At 37.9% G+C, this 18,652-nt stretch overlaps 1 protein-coding gene across 2 annotated transcripts in view; it reads left to right on the top strand.

The window, feature by feature from the left end:
• The window catches only part of EYA3 (EYA transcriptional coactivator and phosphatase 3), a 109,319-nt gene that overhangs the window by 48,312 nt on the left and 42,355 nt on the right, over nucleotides 1-18,652 (top strand). For both annotated transcript variants that reach the window (XM_059137739.1, XM_059137740.1), the window contains exons 3-6: nucleotides 211-254; nucleotides 4,242-4,321; nucleotides 9,112-9,178; nucleotides 11,673-11,809. In XM_059137739.1, the coding sequence (XP_058993722.1) occupies nucleotides 211-254; nucleotides 4,242-4,321; nucleotides 9,112-9,178; nucleotides 11,673-11,809 (328 nt within the window). The remainder of the gene's footprint in view (nucleotides 1-210; nucleotides 255-4,241; nucleotides 4,322-9,111; nucleotides 9,179-11,672; nucleotides 11,810-18,652) is intronic.

Here is an 18,652-nt window from a genome sequence, read left to right as displayed (position 1 = left end):
CTTTTTTCATTAAAAGAAAAGAGCTCATGTGAAAACCAAGTCCATCTCTAACTCTAAAATAAAACAAAGGTTAATTAAATAAATCTAAGCAAAACAAAATGAAACAGTTACCTTGTAATTTATTAGTTAATATTAGCCTGCCATTTGAATAGCTTGATAATTTCAAGAGCAGATCACTATATTGATGCCTTTGTATAATTATTTTTGCAGGTAAAAAAAGCCAAGATGCAGGAATCAGGAGAGCAAACTTTAAGGTATGTAAAGTTGAATTTCTTTTTAAAGATCTACTTACTGTCTTTTTTTCATATGCTGATTAGTATAGGGGCGTGTTTTGGGTTGACTACTCTCTTTTTTAGTTTTAGCATGTCAGACTTTGTTGGTTTTTTTTTTTTTTTAAGATTTTATTTATTTATTTGACAGACAGAAATCACAAGTAGGCAGAGAAGCAGGCAGAGAGAGAGGAAGGGAAGCAGGCTCCCCGCTGAGCAGAGAGCCCAATATGATCCCAGGATCCTGGAATCATGACCTGAGCTGAAGGCAGGGGCTTTAACCCACTGAGCCACCCAGGAGCCCCATCAGACTTTATGTTTTGAAATTACTTGGTTTAAGATGAAAATTTCCTTCCAGTAGTTTGTCCTTGAAACAAGTAAGCGCTGATATTTTCTTATTCGTTCATTATTTGTTCAGTAATACGTACTGAACTCATGTTATCTACCAGGTCCTGTGATATATGGAAGAGACAACAGTAAATATTCTCCAGTCAGATGTAAACAGAATGGGAAGAATAAACAGAAATAAGGGAAATTCAAGGGATTTCGTGTCAATTACCAAATGAATATGGGATGCCTTAGTCATTAGCTCTACTCCCTCTTGGATAAGAGGTAGCTTCTTTGCACCTCATGCTCTCACTTCTGCAATGCCATTGTTTTCTGCTTTCTCCAGTTCTTAATTCCTTTTGTTTGTCTGTGAACTAGTAACTACATCATCTCTGATATCTTAATTTCCAGAATCTGACTATTTTAGTACCACACACTGCATTCTAGCTCATGTAGCTACTCCCATACTCCCATATGATATCTTCCTATGCACTTCCCATTAGATGAGCTGTCATATTTTCACTCTTAAGCATTGACCCCTCCCATAAAAAAAAACTTCCGTATCTTTCTTATGCTGTTTAAATGATAAGATCTATTAATTTAATCAGTCCCTGACAAACATTTTGTGCGGGACTTCTCCTTTTAACTTCTCCTTTTCCCCTGTGGCATGCTTCTTAGCAAAACCGCAACCCTGGTCAAGCCAACTATCCACCCATTCCATGCTTATTTCCAATCACCCGAACTTTGTGATGGAAAAACACAAAACGGTACTGATCTGTTTTCATTTATAATTACATCTCAGACAGGCACTTAAAGATTCTTGGTGGTCCGTCCACCCTTCCCGGTGTATTTTATTCCCTAGCCTCTAAAATTAACTTTCTTCCCCTCCCTTCCTCCTTACCTCCTGGTTTCTCCCCTTCCTTTCATCTCCCCTCCCCTCCACTCTGTTCCCATCCACTCAGCTGGGGATCTTGCTCTCCCTAATTCAAAGAAAAATTAGAAACAGTTCAATACTGCCTTGTTTGCCTGTCACCAAATCTACCAAATTTGATTAGACCAAATCTACCCATTTATCTACTTCTATTTTGACCAAATCTACCCATTTATCTGCTTCTCTACAATATTCTCTTGAAATCAAGAGTCGGACGCTAAACAGACTGAGCCACCTAGGTGCCCCATTAGCACTCTTGCTTCTGTTGAATCTCTAAACACTTAGTTGAATATGTAGGGGATTTTGCTATAACATAAGATTCTAGGACCATAGGTCTTTATACCATTGTATACCAGATTATACAAATAGACCTTCTAAGTTTCTGGGTCTAGAAATAGTCTTTCATCAGTGGGTATAACAGTGAACCCCAGACTTATCCAGGTATACATAGGAGACAAAACAGCCATTGTAGTTGGAATATGAAGTTCTTGTCTAGTTTTATACCCATCTCCTGGTAATCTTGTTTAAGTAGGCATGACTAGAAGTCTGTATTTTTACCAATTATTCAGGTAATTATAATAATAGACAAGTTTGGGAAACATGGATATAACTAGTCAGTTTGATTTCTTCCCCTTACTCTTCAATTCCCATAGTCACATCTTGGTTAGTACATTAAATGCTATTCCAAAAATACAGGCATTTCAGTAAATAGATAAACTTCATCTGGGGATTTAGCTTTAAAAATTAATTACAGAGGTGCCTAGCTGGCTAGAGCATGTGACTCTTGATCTCAGGTTCATGAGTTCACACCCCAGATTGGGCATGGAGCCTACTTAAGAAAAATAAGGGGCATCTGGGTTTCTCAGTCCTTAAACGTCTGCCTTGGGCTCAGGTCATGATCTCAGGGTCCTGGAATCGAGCCCCACATCGGGCTCCTTGCTCAGCGGGGAGACTTCTCACTCTCCCCCTCCCCTAGCTTGTGTTCCCTCTCTTCTGTGTCGCTGTCAAAAAAATAAATAAAATCTTAAAAAAAAAAAAGAAAGAAAGAAAGAAAGAAAAATAAAAGTTAATTATAGGGACACCTGGCTGGCTCAGTCAGATGAGCATGCAACTCTTGATCTCGGAGTTATGAGCTCAAATCCCTGCTGGGTGTAATGATTGCTAAAGTAAATAAGTAAACATTAAAAAAACAAAAGGTAATTATATCTGAGGAAAAACTGTTTGAAAATTCAGAATATACCGGGGGGGGGGGGTCTTGATTTCTTATTTGAATGTTTGAGGTCCATTCAGAAAAAATATGAGAGCTTTAAGGATTTTGATGCTGTGTACTTTTTATGTAAGTAACATTTCTTTTAGAAATTTTGCTGTGTAGAACCTACTCTTACCTTTTATTAGTCTCACCTTTGAAGATATGTGGAGTCTCTGGTATGGTGTTGTCCATTTCTCCCTAGAGTATAAAATAGCAGAGCAGATTTCTTTCTAAGGGAAATGAATGTGGGAAGGATGCTTGGGCTGGGGTGAAGTTATAATACAATAATAATGGCTATGGTTATATTACATTTACTCTCTTCTAGTCTCTAAGTACTTTTCATATATTAACTCACTAATCCATGTAACAACCCTATGTGTTAGGCTCTGTTATTGTCCCTCTTTGACAGTTGAAAGCGGGGTACAAAGAAGTTTAGCTCAAAGTCTTTAAGCTAATTTTGGCAGAGTGTAACATGAATGCAAGCAATCTGGCCACTATGCTATGCTGGTAACTGAGAGAATAACTGGAGAGTAGAAAGGAAGGTAGAAAGGAAGAGGAAGGACACTGTAAGGGGTGAAAGTTAGTAAAATCTCCATTCCAGAATTTCAGTGAGAATTTTGCCATTCAAGTGTCTAACCTAATGATTTGTTCTCCCAGTTTATGTGATTTACCTTTTGTAATTTATCTGAATTCTCCTTATAACTTAAAAAAAGATACTGCTCAGGGGATATGATAGCAAATTTTTTAAAAAAATTTTAATTGAATGGGGAGCCTGGGTGGCTCAGTGGGTTAAAGCCTCTGCCTTCGGCTCAGGTCATGATCCCAGGGTCGTAGGATTGAACCCCGAGTCGGGCTCTCTGCTGGGCAGGGAGCCTGCCTCCCTTCCTCTCTCTCTGCCTGCCTCTCTGCCTGCTTGTGATCTCTTTCTATCAAATAAATGAATAAAATTAAAAAAAAATTTTTTTAATTGGAGTAAAAAGAGAAATATAATAGAATGAGCCATTTTAAGGTTCAGAACCCCCTTCTTGGAAGCAAGCATGTATAATTTGAAAAAAATTCTCAAGTAACTATGAGAACCACTGTCTGAAATCAGGAATCTCCCCATTTTACTCTGGAACTTTGGAAACAAAGTAACAGCGAAGTTTGGTTTGTTTTCTTATTTTTTGTTTTTTGTTTTTTGTTTTTACCCCAAGTTCTTTAGAAAAACTCTGACTTGTCTCTGACTTAGCTGGAATTTCTGAGTGATAGGAAAACAGGAGTGATATGAAAAAGAAGAGTGAAATGCTGAAGGTACCAGCCCCAGCCCTACTTCTTCAGGTAGCCGCTAAAAACCAATAATGATACCATGAAGACTTACTTTGCCTCTTACTTGTGTAGCACAGGAAGAGAAATGAGTTTGATGAAATCACTTTTAGCAACACATCAAGTCCATGAGGGGCTAATGTTTTCATTTTGGTTCTCTCAGTCAAGTGAGCAGCCCTGAAGTCAGTGATCAGAAACCTGAAACTTCAAGTCTTGCTTCAAACCTTACCATGTCAGAGGAAAGTAAGTACTGTATTCTGTGCATGATGAAAGAGGTATTCTTATAAATGGATGATGCTGTTCTTTTATAATTGGTTTTCATTGATTGCCTTGTTTGTTCTTTATATCCAGAAGCCTTTCCTGTCTGTGTCCGTGTGTGTGTGTGTGTGTGTGTGTGTGTGTTTTCATCCTTGTGTTCTCATATATTTGACATACCAGCTGAGGAAGAAAATCGCATGGAATCCATTTACCTGAGGAGTCACACTTGGTGATTTTATTTTTGTTTTGTTTTGAAGTTGATGTTCTGGAAGTAATATTGCCTTACTCGCAATCAGAAAAGTTTCTGGGCCAACCTCTGACTGCTCCTCCAAAGACATTGCTGTTTCTCTACCTTTCTAACAACCAAATGACTCTACCTATCCATCTGTGCCAAAAAGAAAAGTAATCCCCTTAAGAGCCCCAAATGGAAGGGTACCTGGGTGGCTCAATTGGTTACGCATCTGCCTGTGGTTTGGGTCATGATCCCAGGGTCCTGGGATCGAGTCCCACATCTGGCTCCTTGCTCAGCAGGGAGCCCGCTTCTCCCTCAGCCTTCTGCGCCCCCTGCTTGTGCTCTCTATCTCTCTCTCTGACAAATAAATAAATAAAATCTTCAAAAAAAAAAAAAAAGGAGCCCAGAATTGATACTGGACGCTGGGGGAGACCCACCCCAATAAGATACATCCTCCACTTACCAACCTGCTTTCTCCTATAGAAAAGATAAATTTATAATGGACAAAATTTTATAGAGTGTTCTGGGTTTGTTTGGTTGGGTTTTTTTGTTTGTTTGTTTGTTTGTTTGCGAAGATGTAAGTTTTCTCTAGCATACCCACATATGTCCCCAGGTTCCCTCCATAGGACAAATAGTCATCCCTGAAATTAAGTATCAGTGCCCCTCCATATTTTACCACGTACTTTAAAAGAATAAATTTGTATAAGACACTTTTTAAAAAGACACTTGTTTAGGGGATTTTTTTCTTCTCTTAAGGTGGTTATGCTTAACTTGACATACTTTCATGTATTAGAAAATGATGTCTTAAAAAAAAAAAAGGAAGGAAAAAGTATATCTTGAACTATGTATATTATTTCCTCAAAGGTACTAGTCTAGTGGTTCTCCAGCTCTTAGTGTACTTAAGAATCTGGAATGCTTGTTTATAATGTAGAATTTTGGCCTCATTTTTAGAAATTATCATTCAATAGATCTGATATGGATTGGAATGTGTAAGAAGATAGGTGATTCTGATGCATATGAGAAACTGCCCATACTGTGGAAACTGCTCTAATCCGTGAAAAGTCTCTGATTTTTTTTTTGATGTCCCACTCATCCCCAAGAAAAAAAAACCTATTTTTTTGTATATTCCAGGGCCAGGAAGTAAGTTGAGTCTTCTTGCTCCTTCCAGATATTTCTTTCCCTTTTTTCCCTTCGAAAACTCCAGTTCCTTTGAAGTACATATTTATGCCTCCTTTGCCTTTCTTTTTACCCTAAACTGAACTACTAGCCATTTTGCTCTTTAAAGACTAGGTCTTCTTTGTTTTCTTCTCCATCCATACTCTTACTATTCTTGGTGATTTCGAAATCCATGTAAATGACCTATCCAATACTTGTCATCATATCTGTCTGCCTTTATGTCCCTTTTCACTCTGTATGGATTCTATGGCTCTTTATTATAATTGTTCCTTACAAATACCTTCAAAACCTTTGCCTCTTGTACTCTCCTTGCTAAACCCCAGTCCTAATTTAATACAACTCTCCATCTTCCCTTTAAGTGCATTCACATAGCTAAACATTATTGGATAAATTATCTACCTGGCTGACTCACCAGGCCTCAAAGAGGCACCCAGCATGTTTGGAAATCCTACTACATTTTGCTAATGAATTTTACCTTTTGATATTTCACAGAATACCATATCCTCACTCACCTTTCTTCATTCTTAACCGATGGCTCCATTGCAAATAGAAGTTATCAGACAAAAAAAAAAACCCTTATCCTCTCACCACCACCAAATCTTTAAGCCTACCTGTGTTTGTACCCATGTTTTCTAGCTTCATTCTTTTTTTTTTTTTTTTTAAAGATTTTATTTATTTATTTGACAGAGATCACAAGTAGGCTGAGAGGCAGGCAGAGAGAGAGAGAGGTAGAAGCAGGCTCCCCGCCGAGCAGAGAGCCCGACGCGGGGCTCGATCTCAGGACCCTGGGATCATGACCGGAGCTGAAGGCAGAGGCCCTAACCCACTGAGCCACCCCGGTGCCCCTTTCTTGCTTCATTCTTATCGGGACTAAAATAGTCCTAGTCTGTAGAAATAGTGCTCCTGTCAACGGTAAGACCTTTTATTTGGGCTCCACATCTAACCCTTTCTCACCTTCCCCAAAGGCTTTGACAGACCATGCCTGTGTCATCAAATTCTTCTTCTCTTCTTAATCCTTCCTGTCAGTAAAGAGACATGACACAGTATTTGCCATCCTAAAACAGAAACAAAACCCTCCTTTGGCTCCACATTCTCCACCTCTGTTCCATGACCCATTGGAACTTCTGGAAAGAGTTGCGCTTTCTTGTTTTCTTGCCTCCCATTCATTATTCAGTCCTCTCAAGTTTAACTTCGGTCACCACTCTTCCACTGAATTGCTCCTCTCAAGGTCATTAGTTACTTGCAGTTACTCTGAGAGGACTAGTTCTAGTGAACGTTTCTTCTCATAGCCTGCCTCTCACCACTTTTCCTCCCACCTTTCTCTTCTGTTGGCCCTTCTTCCTCTGCCTGAACTCTGAATGTTAGGCCTCAGGATTTATTTCTAGTCCAGCATTCTTTCCTCTTTCTGCATCCTCTCATCCACTGTGTTACTTTAAATATTGTATACATGGTTGATGAATTCCAAATTTAAATTTCCAGTTTGACTTCTACCCTGATTTCATTTGTGTATCCACCTGCCTGTTTGACACCACAACTTAGATTTCTGAAAGGAAAGTCATACTTAAAATATGGGAAAGCTTTTGGGACACCTGGGTGGCTCAGTGGATTAAACGTCTGCCTTCAGCTTAGGTCATGATCCCAGGGTCCTAGGATCAAGTTCCTCTCCCTCTGCCTGCTGCTCTCTCTGCTTATGTGGACATGAGGGCTGTCTTTCGCTCTCTGACAAATAAATAAAATCCTTTTTAGCACCACGCTCTAACCAGCTGAGCTAACCGGCCAACCCATAAAATCCTTTTTAAAAAAGGATTAGCCCCATCAAATCTCTTCTTTTCCCAAATTGCCCCATCTTTAGGAAGGGGTTTCACTATCCCTCCCATTGCTCAAGCTGGAAATTATCCCATATTCCCCTGTTTTCCTCAGTCCTTACATAGAGATCCGTCAGAATGTCCTGCTTTACCTTCAGAATGTATTTCAAGGTTGTGCCTCATCTCCACTGCTGCTATTCTAATATTACAGCAGATTATGCCTTGACTGTTTATAATCCTTTCATGGTTCCTAAGTACTGCAAAAATAAAGCCTTATTCATTCTACAAAGCAGTAAATATTGGTCTAAATCTCCTAGGATGTTTTGTCAATCTCTTCTCAAATTAAATCAGAGGAGAAGGGTTTGGGTTTTTTTTTTTTTAAGTAGTTGTCAGCAGGGAAGGAACCGTCATGCAGAATCCAAATGAAGGTATGTTTTCTGTGATGGACATGAAGACCCTTTAGACCTAATTGAGATCTCTTTCATTTTTGTCAAAATTATTGTGGATGAATGTGATCTACAGATTTCCAGTAATTATTTTTAAAGACCTTGAACAATGGCAGTGGACAAGATATCGATTTGTCTTACTATTGGCCATGAATTGCTGGCAGCTTATGTGCTCTTGACCAGAGTTCCCTTTTTAGTTCAGATACTCAGGAAACCCAGCTAGAAGTAAAGTTAGTTGGTTTACTCTAAAACCCGACTAATAGTAGAACAACCACAACCTCCTTCTCAGATGCTGAAGGAAGTTCTTGGACAATTCAGGGATCTGGTATAAGTTCTTTATGATACAACTCTGTCTACAGAATGGACTGAAATAGTGCGTAATGAATAGGATTTCGCTACCCATCAGACTTGAGTTGAATATTTACAGATGAAATCATGAGGGTGAAGCCTTCTCAGGAGCTATTTCAGATAAAGTTATAGGTGTCAAGAGGACCCTAGCTGTGAAAGTCTCTTTACTTGATGGTTCATCAGAGCATCACATCAGTTCCTCAGATCTGTGTCTTTGCTTTGCCAGACTTGAAAGCCTTCACCACAAAGCTGAAAAAGTAGTGGTATGGAAGTGTTCTTGCATCTTTTGCTGCACTGTAATAGCAGTAGCAAAAATTTTCTAATAAAACTGGGTACTCCCACCCCAAATCTGTCTTCCTGCAAATCATTCTTACAGCTTTTTACTCAGATGAGTGGAAACACCCAGAGAATGAATAAGCTAAAGAAATATAATGCAATTTCTCAGATATGGATCTTGGTTTTTAAGTTTGCCTCTGAGCACAGTGAAAGCTTAGGGTGTTGCTTCATCTGTGACTTTAGATCAGTGACAGATAAAGATAGAGATCAACTGGTACTAACCTTCAGCTCTTCCCCTCTTCTACTGTCTCTAAAAGTCTCTAAACCCATTACTATAAGAGAGAGGGATTTTCTACTGCATAGTCTTTTTAAATTTCTCAGGTGCCGTCTGTAATCTGTTATTTAGTTTGAAAGACTACAGTGAGATATGCAATTTTCTCATTTCATTTTTGAAATGTTCTAACTTTTTACCTGATGATATCTTTCTTTCAGTTATGACATGCACCGATTACATCCCTCGCTCATCCAATGATTATACCTCACAAATGTATTCTGCAAAGTAAGTTCAATAATTATTTCAAAAATCTATATGCCTTTTCTCTAGGTTCATTTCAAAATTTAGTTTGATATTTAACTTAGTAAGTCGACATTTTAACTTCATTTCACCTCTCATGTTTTCTGACCCTACTCCAATTTTTTTATTCCCTCTAAATGTAGAGTCTCTGTAACATGCTTTTAAAAAGTAGATGGTTGCCTGGAATAGATAACTGTTACACAGGAGCTTGCTGTAAAAGAATGGCCACTGAAAATGAGAAATATTCGTGATCAAAGCGTATCACTGATTGACCTCTGATCATTCTCTCTTTCCTCTGCCTTGCTAGATCAGTAACACAGCTCAAGCCAGCCTCCTAGTGGGGCTTCTCAGCCTATTCTATGTTCAGTTTCTTGCTTTAGGAATGTCCTCAAAGTAGAATTTAGGCTTGAAGTTAGGCTTAGCAGGTTGAAGTCACTGAAAGGCAACGTGCTTTGGGCCTTCAACAGGTAAGATCAGCATTTAAGATCCATAAGCTAATCATCTCCAAGATGAGCAGTACAGAACTGGGTGTATGCCAGACTACCAACCATCTGTTGATAAAGAGTGAACCTGTACATACATTGATAGATACATATGAGTGTATTTATTGAGGTTGGATGTATGCCCAGGTGCTTACATAGGCAGAACACATGAAGGGATTGGTAACAGAGGTGACTGATACCTATGGTACTGTTCATAAAAAGAAAACTGGCATTTTTTCCCCCTTTTTGTGCTCGTTTATACCTTTTGAATTTTTCATCAGTTAACAAAGAACTAAAAAGATTAATTCAATGAGTTATCCAAATTCTCATCTGATATTTAACAATAATAGCATCTTTGACCCAGTCATTTGCACATGATTTCCTTCTGTGAAATGACTGAACCTATTCTCTGAGATCATTATGAAGGAAATAAGAAAATAACTTTGAGTTATAAAAACTCTACAGGAAAAAAGGATATTATGATCTTTAACATATCTGGAGATCAATCCATTTGAAGTCACCAAGATTTTAAATTATTCCCATGTGAGTTGATTAACAGTTATGACCTGAGTTATTTCTTGGTTCAGATCTGGATAAGAAGAATGATGTGAACATGAGGCATATTTCAAATTCATCTGACTATTCAAAAAATAATTTACATACCTGTTGCATTCAGGACTCCTTATTAGCTATGCATTCAGTCTTAATTCAGACCTCTTTAGCACTTATGTGAATCATTGCATTATAGCCATTTTTTAACTGGACCTCTACTTCAAGTTTTCCCCCTTCTAACCCATTTTATAAAGCAGTGTCAAATTAATCTTTATTCAAGAACAGCTCTGATCTTGTCACTCTTTGCTCAACAATTTTAGTGGCTCCCGATTGTTGCAGATTGGTCTGAACTCAGCCTGGAATTCAAGGTCTTTGCTGTCTTTCCTTCTTTTGCTACTCCCCTTCACTTCATGTATGTCCTTTAATATAATCTTTGCTCCTTATAGGCTTAAGCCCTTGTTTGCCGCCTTCTGTACCTTTACCAGAGCTTTTCTCTTTTCCTTGGACGCCCTTTCTTTCCCATTTCTGCAAATCTTATCTGCTCAGCTCACATACTGCTTCTTTATAGCCTTCCTTCATTTTCCTTTCCCCCAAAGCTGAAAAAAAATGTTTTCTCCTTCCTCGCAGTATTTTATTGTTCAGATTTATGTGGTACACAAAACACTTGCATTATAAGTACAGCATAACTCACCAAATAAAATAACTGGTATCTAAAAATTCATTGCACAAAATGTGGGACCATTTTATTGCACGGATGAAATGACCGGGTCCTCTAGCTAAAGTCCCAGAAGTTTCACTGCTGAATTCGAATTCCCTAGCTAAACCTGATGTGGTTGGCTGCAACTAGTGACAGTATATTCTGGCTTAAACATCAGTGGGAAGATTCTGAGTCCTGTCTGGGACTTCTCAGATTTTATTATCTGGCCCCTGATTTGTAGGCTTGATCTGGGAATATTGGGGCCCACCGCTACTCCCCGTTCTTTGATGTGTAGTGGTTCCTTGCCTTTTTTCTACCAGCCTAACCCCTCTCTCAAGTCCTACTCTCTCTCTTAGAACTTGTTTGTCCCAGAGGGCTGGGTGAAGAATAAGAGCCAATTGTGAGTCCCATTCTGTCCAGTTTTGTTACTTTAGGGGTTCATGTACATGTAGATAAATTTTATCTACAACTTTGCATGTAGCATATTACAGATGGTTGTAGCATAGTGATTGGACGTTGGGAGGATACTTGGAACTATTTAATTTCCCATAAAGATGTTTCTTAAGTGATAGTACAACTTGGAAGGGAAAAATTAATTCTACTTTCTGACCACAGTAAGAGACATTTTATGTGGAAGGTTAGTCTCCTCATTGCTGATTTTTTGCTTTTAGTGTTATTAGCTCTTCCCTCTATTTCTTATTAAAAATAAATCACATATGAAAGTTTTTATGTTCTTGAACTTTTATAGACCTTATGCACATATCCTCTCAGTTCCTGTGTCGGAAACTGCTTACCCTGGGCAGACTCCGTACCAGACACTACAGCAGTCTCAACCCTATGCTGTCTACCCTCAGGCAACCCAAACATATGGACTACCTCCTTTCGGTAAGGCATTCTATTATAAGCAGTTTCTAAGAGTGTTGATTTTATCCCCTAGAAACTTCTATCTTTCCCCAGATACCAAGTATGGCTAATCAGAAAGCTGAAAGATGATGGGTTGTTCTTTATAGAATATCTACTCAGTTACAAGTGTGATAGATGTTGGGTGTGCAACTTTCCAACAGTATGTTTGATGCATATTCAATAAAAGCATAACTTTTAATGCTCATTTGTGTATCTGCCAAAATTTAGCTGTTTCTAGAAAGGTACTAAATCTCGACTGTAAAGCTTGGAATCTTTAAGTGTTGGGAGAAACTCTTTGAGGAATTACTGTTACTTTCTTTATACAAAACACATTACCATGGTTAGATAAGCATAATAAGTATATTTTGTGATGACTGATTTTCATGCTAAAACTTGGTAATCTAAATATCCAGATAGAGTATGCCTTATAGTGTACTCTCCCTTTTTTTTTGGTCAATTTTTCCCTCTTTTTCTCCCTCTGCCTTAAACTGATCAGTTGTTGCTCTGCTGAACTAACAAGTTATCTTAGAACGAGGAGAATCCCCAATTTTATATAGCCCTATCTTTGTGCGTAGTTTGTTCTGTAGTTTTAGGTATGTTGGACGTGAACTGTGAATTAGATTGATTTACTGGAAGTCAGTTTGAGACTCTGGGAGCACTTAATATCTGTGCTGATTTTTCTTTGTGTAAATTGATAGATATTTGCAGTATGCTTTGTTGTTTCTTCCCTGGTTTCCTAGAACCAATGTTAGAAAGTTGAGTGAGTACTGTATTATTTTCACATATGCAACATGTTAATAAAATTTTATCTCTGTAGCCTTTACTGAAACTAACTGGAAATTAGAAAGAAATTCTCAACAGATCGCCACAGATTCTTGATGTATTGTGGTGTTGCCTGCTTTTGGTTTCTACATTCTTGCTTTACCTGGCCCATTTGACTAGTCCCTTGTGACAGTGACAGCTCTCTTAGTTTTAGGCTTGTTAATATGCCTTGGCTCCTGGTAACTACTAGAAATAAAATGGGAGGTCGTGTTTTAATGATAGTGATGGGTCTGTAATCAAAGGAACGAGACTGATACAAAGGGAAAGTCAAGCAAAGCTTTATTTTGCGCCGGGCATCGGGAATCAAACCAACCATTCAGGACGCCTCTTACAGAGAGGGCAACCCCTCCCAGCCTCACAGACTAACTTTTATAGAGCAAAGGCCATGTGGTTGAGCCTGGCCACGCACAGGTGGCCAATGAGATTGTAACACACAGAGAAAACTGCACAGTCATGCTAGGTCACACATGGGTGGCCAATTGAATTACAGTTCACCCCATAGTAGCTATTTGAACTAGCCTATCACCTTGGTCAGGATTGGCACCCAAAAGGCGGGTCCCACACTCCTTAGTAGCTAGGGAGACAGTATCCTCACTTTACTGATTGGATGTCTCCACCTGGCCCTGCTCATCCCTGCATTCGGGCTCTGTTACCTCCACCTGACCTGACCTGCCCTTGTATTTGGGCTCTGTTATCAGGGACTGGTCGACCATATTCTACTGGTTTCCCGGACTTGCTTTTAAGTAAGTTCCTTGTGGGGGGCAGAGGGGGGTGCGTAGGGTCAGTTTAAGTTTTACTGCATAAACAACAAAATCACTGTTTAACCAGATGGAATCGCTCTGGCTAAATAGGCCCTTACAGTATTGGTAGTTGATAACTTCATGAAAGAAGACAAACAGAAATGCTCTTGTTCCCCCATTTGTATGTCCATACCTCCACGCCTGTCAGTATCCGCCCGTATACTAAAATCTTAAATTTGTTATATATTTAACCAGCCATAACTGAGTAATCCTTTTAGAAATGGAACTTTCTGTGAATATGTTTGTGCTTCTATCTTTTTGCATATGTTAAAGTTAAGTTTTCAACAGCTGACTAGTAAAAGCTAGCAAGTATAAAGTAAGTATTTTTATGTTAGTTTTTTACCTTCTGTTTTGGTTGAAATTCATTGTTAGCAAGCCCAGAGCTCTTTATAACATTGTCGAACAGTTGATCATTCCTGCTGTTCAGTATTGAGTAAAACTCTTATTACATCTCTGATCTCAGATTATGGAAGACCTAACACAGTGCCATGTGCATATTATGGTATCTTTTATGATCACTGCATTTGCCATGTATTAAAGAAAAAAAAATTCTGTATAATAGGTCCTTGGTAAAAACGTGAAACTGTTTATATTGTAAAGAAGTATTGGTAATAGCAGGCTCTTTTATTAATCTGGTTTTGTTTAATATTTGGGAGTGAGGGAGACTTGTTTCATAAATTCCTCTCTCAGTATTTCAGAGAAAGAGAATCAGCTAAATCTGACTCTTAAGTAATATATGAAGCTTACTGGAGGGAGATTTAGGTTGGGGTAATGTGAATGAAAAATGTGGCATATTTTCAGAATTTATTAAGGAAATTATAGATATGGCTGGTTTTTTAAAAAGTGTGTTCACTCAAGTAGAAAATACTGTTTCTTCCTGTGAAGATTTGGCAATTTTATCTTAGTGCTGCTTATTAGCATTAAAACTAGATTAGCTGGTCTGTTATTTCATTTCAGATGTAAACAGGGCTTCAGGAAATCTCTAATATCTAATGTTTATGAAGTGCTTTATATACCAAGCAGTATGCTGGGAACAAGTACCTCACACTTTACATTATTGTCTTATTTAATCTTAGAACAGCCCTCAGGAAAAGCAGTAGCATTATCCCTTTTTATAGATGAGGAAACAGGCTTAGAAGGATCAAATGATTAGCCTGAGGTCATACAATTAGGAAATACCTGGGTTTAGAATCGAACCCGGATCTGTTTAATTCCAGAAGTGCTCCTAAATTTAGCCTGTGTCTCAGAGTTGAGTTTGAAATTTAAAAACATTCTTCCTCCTGATGAAAGGAGAAAAAACTAGAGGAAATCTAGGAGGCCTGTACTGGGAGCAGTCTGTAATGCTCGCATGTAATGTGAATAATGTAAAAGTAAAGAAATAGTGGTCATGCTGTTTTTAAGAGCTCTGTAGAAATGTAGTGGAATGGCAGAAAGAGGAATGGAGGGTTAATTTCCAGTGATCTCAGTGAACATGTGGGAGGAAAGGGGCACCATTTATTTTTAGGAGCTCATAAAAGATCACCTTAGCTGCCACTATTCCAGCTTCTTTTGAAAGAACTCTAATGTGAGTTGGAGATTTGGTAATACTAAAACCTCAAGGACGTTCATGCCATTTCCCCCAGCAAATTCACTTCTAGGGATTTATCCTATGGAACTAATTAGAGATACCCACGGATTTTCAAAATAAGATACTCATCACAACATTATTTATAACAGCAAAAGATTGGAAACAGCCTACATTTTGAATTGAAAACCATGTGTTAAATTACAGTGTATCTATAGAATGGGAAAGTTAGAAATCATATTCTTATAAATTCCACATTCTTAAAGAATATTCAGCATCTTGAGAAAAGTTTATTATTAATTTTAAAGCAGTATGTAAAACTAAAAACAATATAATATGCCAAGTTAGTGTTTTTTTTAAAAATATGTACATAAAGAATAATTTGGAAGAAAGATGCTCATATTGCTATACAGGCATTATAGATTTGATCTCAGTTATCAGGGAACCATGCAAGGCAAGGACTTAGTTGCATTATGTGCCAGTTTCTGGTAACGCAGTCCTCTACAAAAGCAAGAACTGCCTGTATTTTTTTTCTGTGCAAGGAGACTATGCACTTTTTTTTTTTTAACTTTCTATGTTTTCTTCACTTTCTGTAATATACATCTACTCACTTTATAATCAGGGAAATCTCAGATTAATTATTTAGTATTTGTAATAGCTCATCCCAGTGAGCTATTGAATCAACAAACCCAGATATTTTTCATGTGTTTTTTCCTGAGCATTGGCATGTGCTTCAGTTCCTAACCAAAATAATTTTTCTCTAAAGAGCCACTACTCTGATATATAGTTCTATAAATGGAAGTGCTCAGATTAGTTTGGTTAGTGACTAACCAAAGATGAAGTATTTGTGCTGAGAAACTTAGGAGTAGAGTTTGTGATAAGACCCCAGTGTGGGGCAGTAAGAGGATAGAGCTCAAAGACTGGCTTCATTTGCCACTGTTAGACCAGTGGACCAAGTCCACAACAGGCCCTTGGTGCTTAAAAGGCCTCGATAAGCTTGGTAGTTGTAGGGATAGAGCAGGGGACTGGGAGTCAGGAGACCAGGGTTTGGTTTCATCTTTGCTATGGGCAGGATTGCTATATAGTCAGACCATTTGGTCATGTTGCCTGTGACTTCACTTTTAAAGGAAGATTCTTACATGCTTTCAGAGCAAGGCTACCGTGATGCCAGAGGCAGTGTTCCTGTGGTCTTTTATTCTTACCTTCATCGTAAAATGATTGTAATTTTAAATACCAACTTCTTGTTTCTGGTCAAAAACATTCAAAACTACTATAGTCATTTTCCTACTTGCCTTGGACACTTTGCTCTGGTTTTTGGCCTTATAAGGAGATCCAGTTTATAGACATTTTGCATTTTGAAGCTGAAATATATAACTAATGAGACTGGCAAAACATTTTCAGGGAATACTATTCTCATGAATAAGATTGTATTTTAGTACAGTGTAATCTGAATGTGTTCACAGATCCAACACCTCAGATTCAAAACCTATTTAGAAAAAAAAAAAAATCACATCGATTACAATAAATCTGAAAGTTATTGTGACATTGAAATGGCAATTTGCTAAAATGACACTCAACTACAAAGAATCATGGCACTGATACTCAAATTTCACGTAACTGTTAAAAAATAATATTTCCAAATATTTTTAGTGTTGAAATTTAGGTTTAGTTAGGACTTTAGCTGTGATAATAATAATAAACTAAGCACAGAACAGGGGCCAACCCTCCAAATGTATCCTGTAGATGATGGAGTTCTTCATTTTCCTCAAATAAGTTATTTCATATGTTTAATAGGTAAGAAAAGAATATGACTTTTTTTTTTATGTTTTAAGAGTTTGGGACAAGGCGATTGCCACATCCCATGTCGATTTGAGATTTTTGCAGCTCCCTTACACTTAGTAATCCACAAATTTTACAGATCTGAGTTTACCTGGATATTTCAGTGCACCGACAATAGTGAGTTGGAATTTATAGAAATATAATGCACCGACAATAGGCAGAGGGTGCTATTGTCGGTGCATTATATTTCTATAAATTCAGTATCAGGTTAGAAGTAAATGAAATGAGTTAATACTGAATTTGGAGCTGTGGCTGACCTTGGTATTGATTTCTTACCTGGAATGTGATTGATGAACCTTCTTGGACCCGTTAGCTTCAACTACCCTGATCCACCAGCCATAGCTATTCAGAACACAGTGAACAACCAGACAGTAAGTTTTGTTTTTTTTTTTTTTTTAGATTTTTATTTATTTATTTGACAGAGATTACATGTAGGCAGAGAGGCAGGCAGAGAGAGAGAGGAGGAAGCAGGCTCCCTGCTGAGCAGAGAGCCCGATGCGGGACTCCATCCCAGGACTCTGGGATCATGACCTGAGCTGAAGGCAGCGGCTTAACCCACTGAGCCACCCAGGCGCCCAGATTTTTTTTTTTTTTTAAGATTATATTTATTTATTTGAGAGAGAGGGAGAGAAAAGCAGATTCCCTGCTGAGCCAAAAGCACGATGTGGGCCTCGATCCCAGGACCCTAGGATCATGACCTGAGCCAAAGGCAGACGCTTAACTGACTGAGCCACACAGGCACCCCGTAAGATTTTTTATAGATAAATTTTTGCATAGCCAAAATTATCACTAAAACTGTTCACCATAAAGGACATCCTTAGGCTGTTGTGTAGAAGCAAAGCTTCGTTTATGGTTTCCTAGTTTACTGCACATGAACAAGGAGGTAAAGTGAGAAGCAAGAGATTGTCAAGTGACAGGTCACAGAGAAAAAGTTAAAATGATGTAGATCTATAACTGAGTTCTATTTAGTACTAAGCAAATGTCTTCACATATCCCAGTACCTCTGGGGATGTCTCTGTAATATATATATAGCACAGCACACTATTAATCTTTGTGACAGTAATTCTGAGAAAATCTAAAGGTACATTCACTATTTCCTTCCTGCAGAGAAGGCAGGAAAGTATATAAATATATTTGAAAAAGATTGTCACTCAGGAGCATTGTGATAAAAATAAAATAAAAGTGAACAGCTATGATATCTATCAGTATGAGAAATTTATGTGTTCTGACATGGGAAGATGTCTTTCGCAGGTATTATGTGGAAAAGCAAATTATGAACAGTATGGATAATATCCCATTTTTATTAAAAAGAAAAAAGATTAGTAAATATGTAGAAGAAATCTAAGTGACTTCTGCAAACTGTTATTAGTGCTTAAGTCTGGATGCTGGGATTATATATGACTTTATTTTTTCTAAGTTATATATTTCTGTAATATTTTTAATTTATAAAAATAAGCAAGTATGTCTTTCCTAATCAGAAGAAACAGGTAATAAAATAACCAGCTTAAGAAGGCAGAAAAGTACTCAATACATTTTAGAAAGTTTTGGTGCTTGTTTAATGGGTAAGTGAATTTTAAACTTGTGTGGAATGTCTCCCACCTTGACAATGGATAAATGATTTATCACTGTACATGATCATCAGGCACTCTGTACAATAAACACTCCAGTTGGGTGTCAGTAGCTTTTTTTTCCTGAACCCCGACCAATCTTCCTCAACCATTGAAATGAACTTATATACATATCATTATTGGGGATTTTGACAAGATTTTTGTTTCTGTGGCCCCACTCCCCAGTTTTTGA

Source organism: Mustela lutreola, chromosome 10 (assembly GCF_030435805.1).
Source record: "Mustela lutreola isolate mMusLut2 chromosome 10, mMusLut2.pri, whole genome shotgun sequence".
NCBI lineage: Eukaryota > Metazoa > Chordata > Mammalia > Carnivora > Mustelidae > Mustela > Mustela lutreola.
This window is presented reverse-complemented; position numbering and strand designations above follow the sequence as displayed.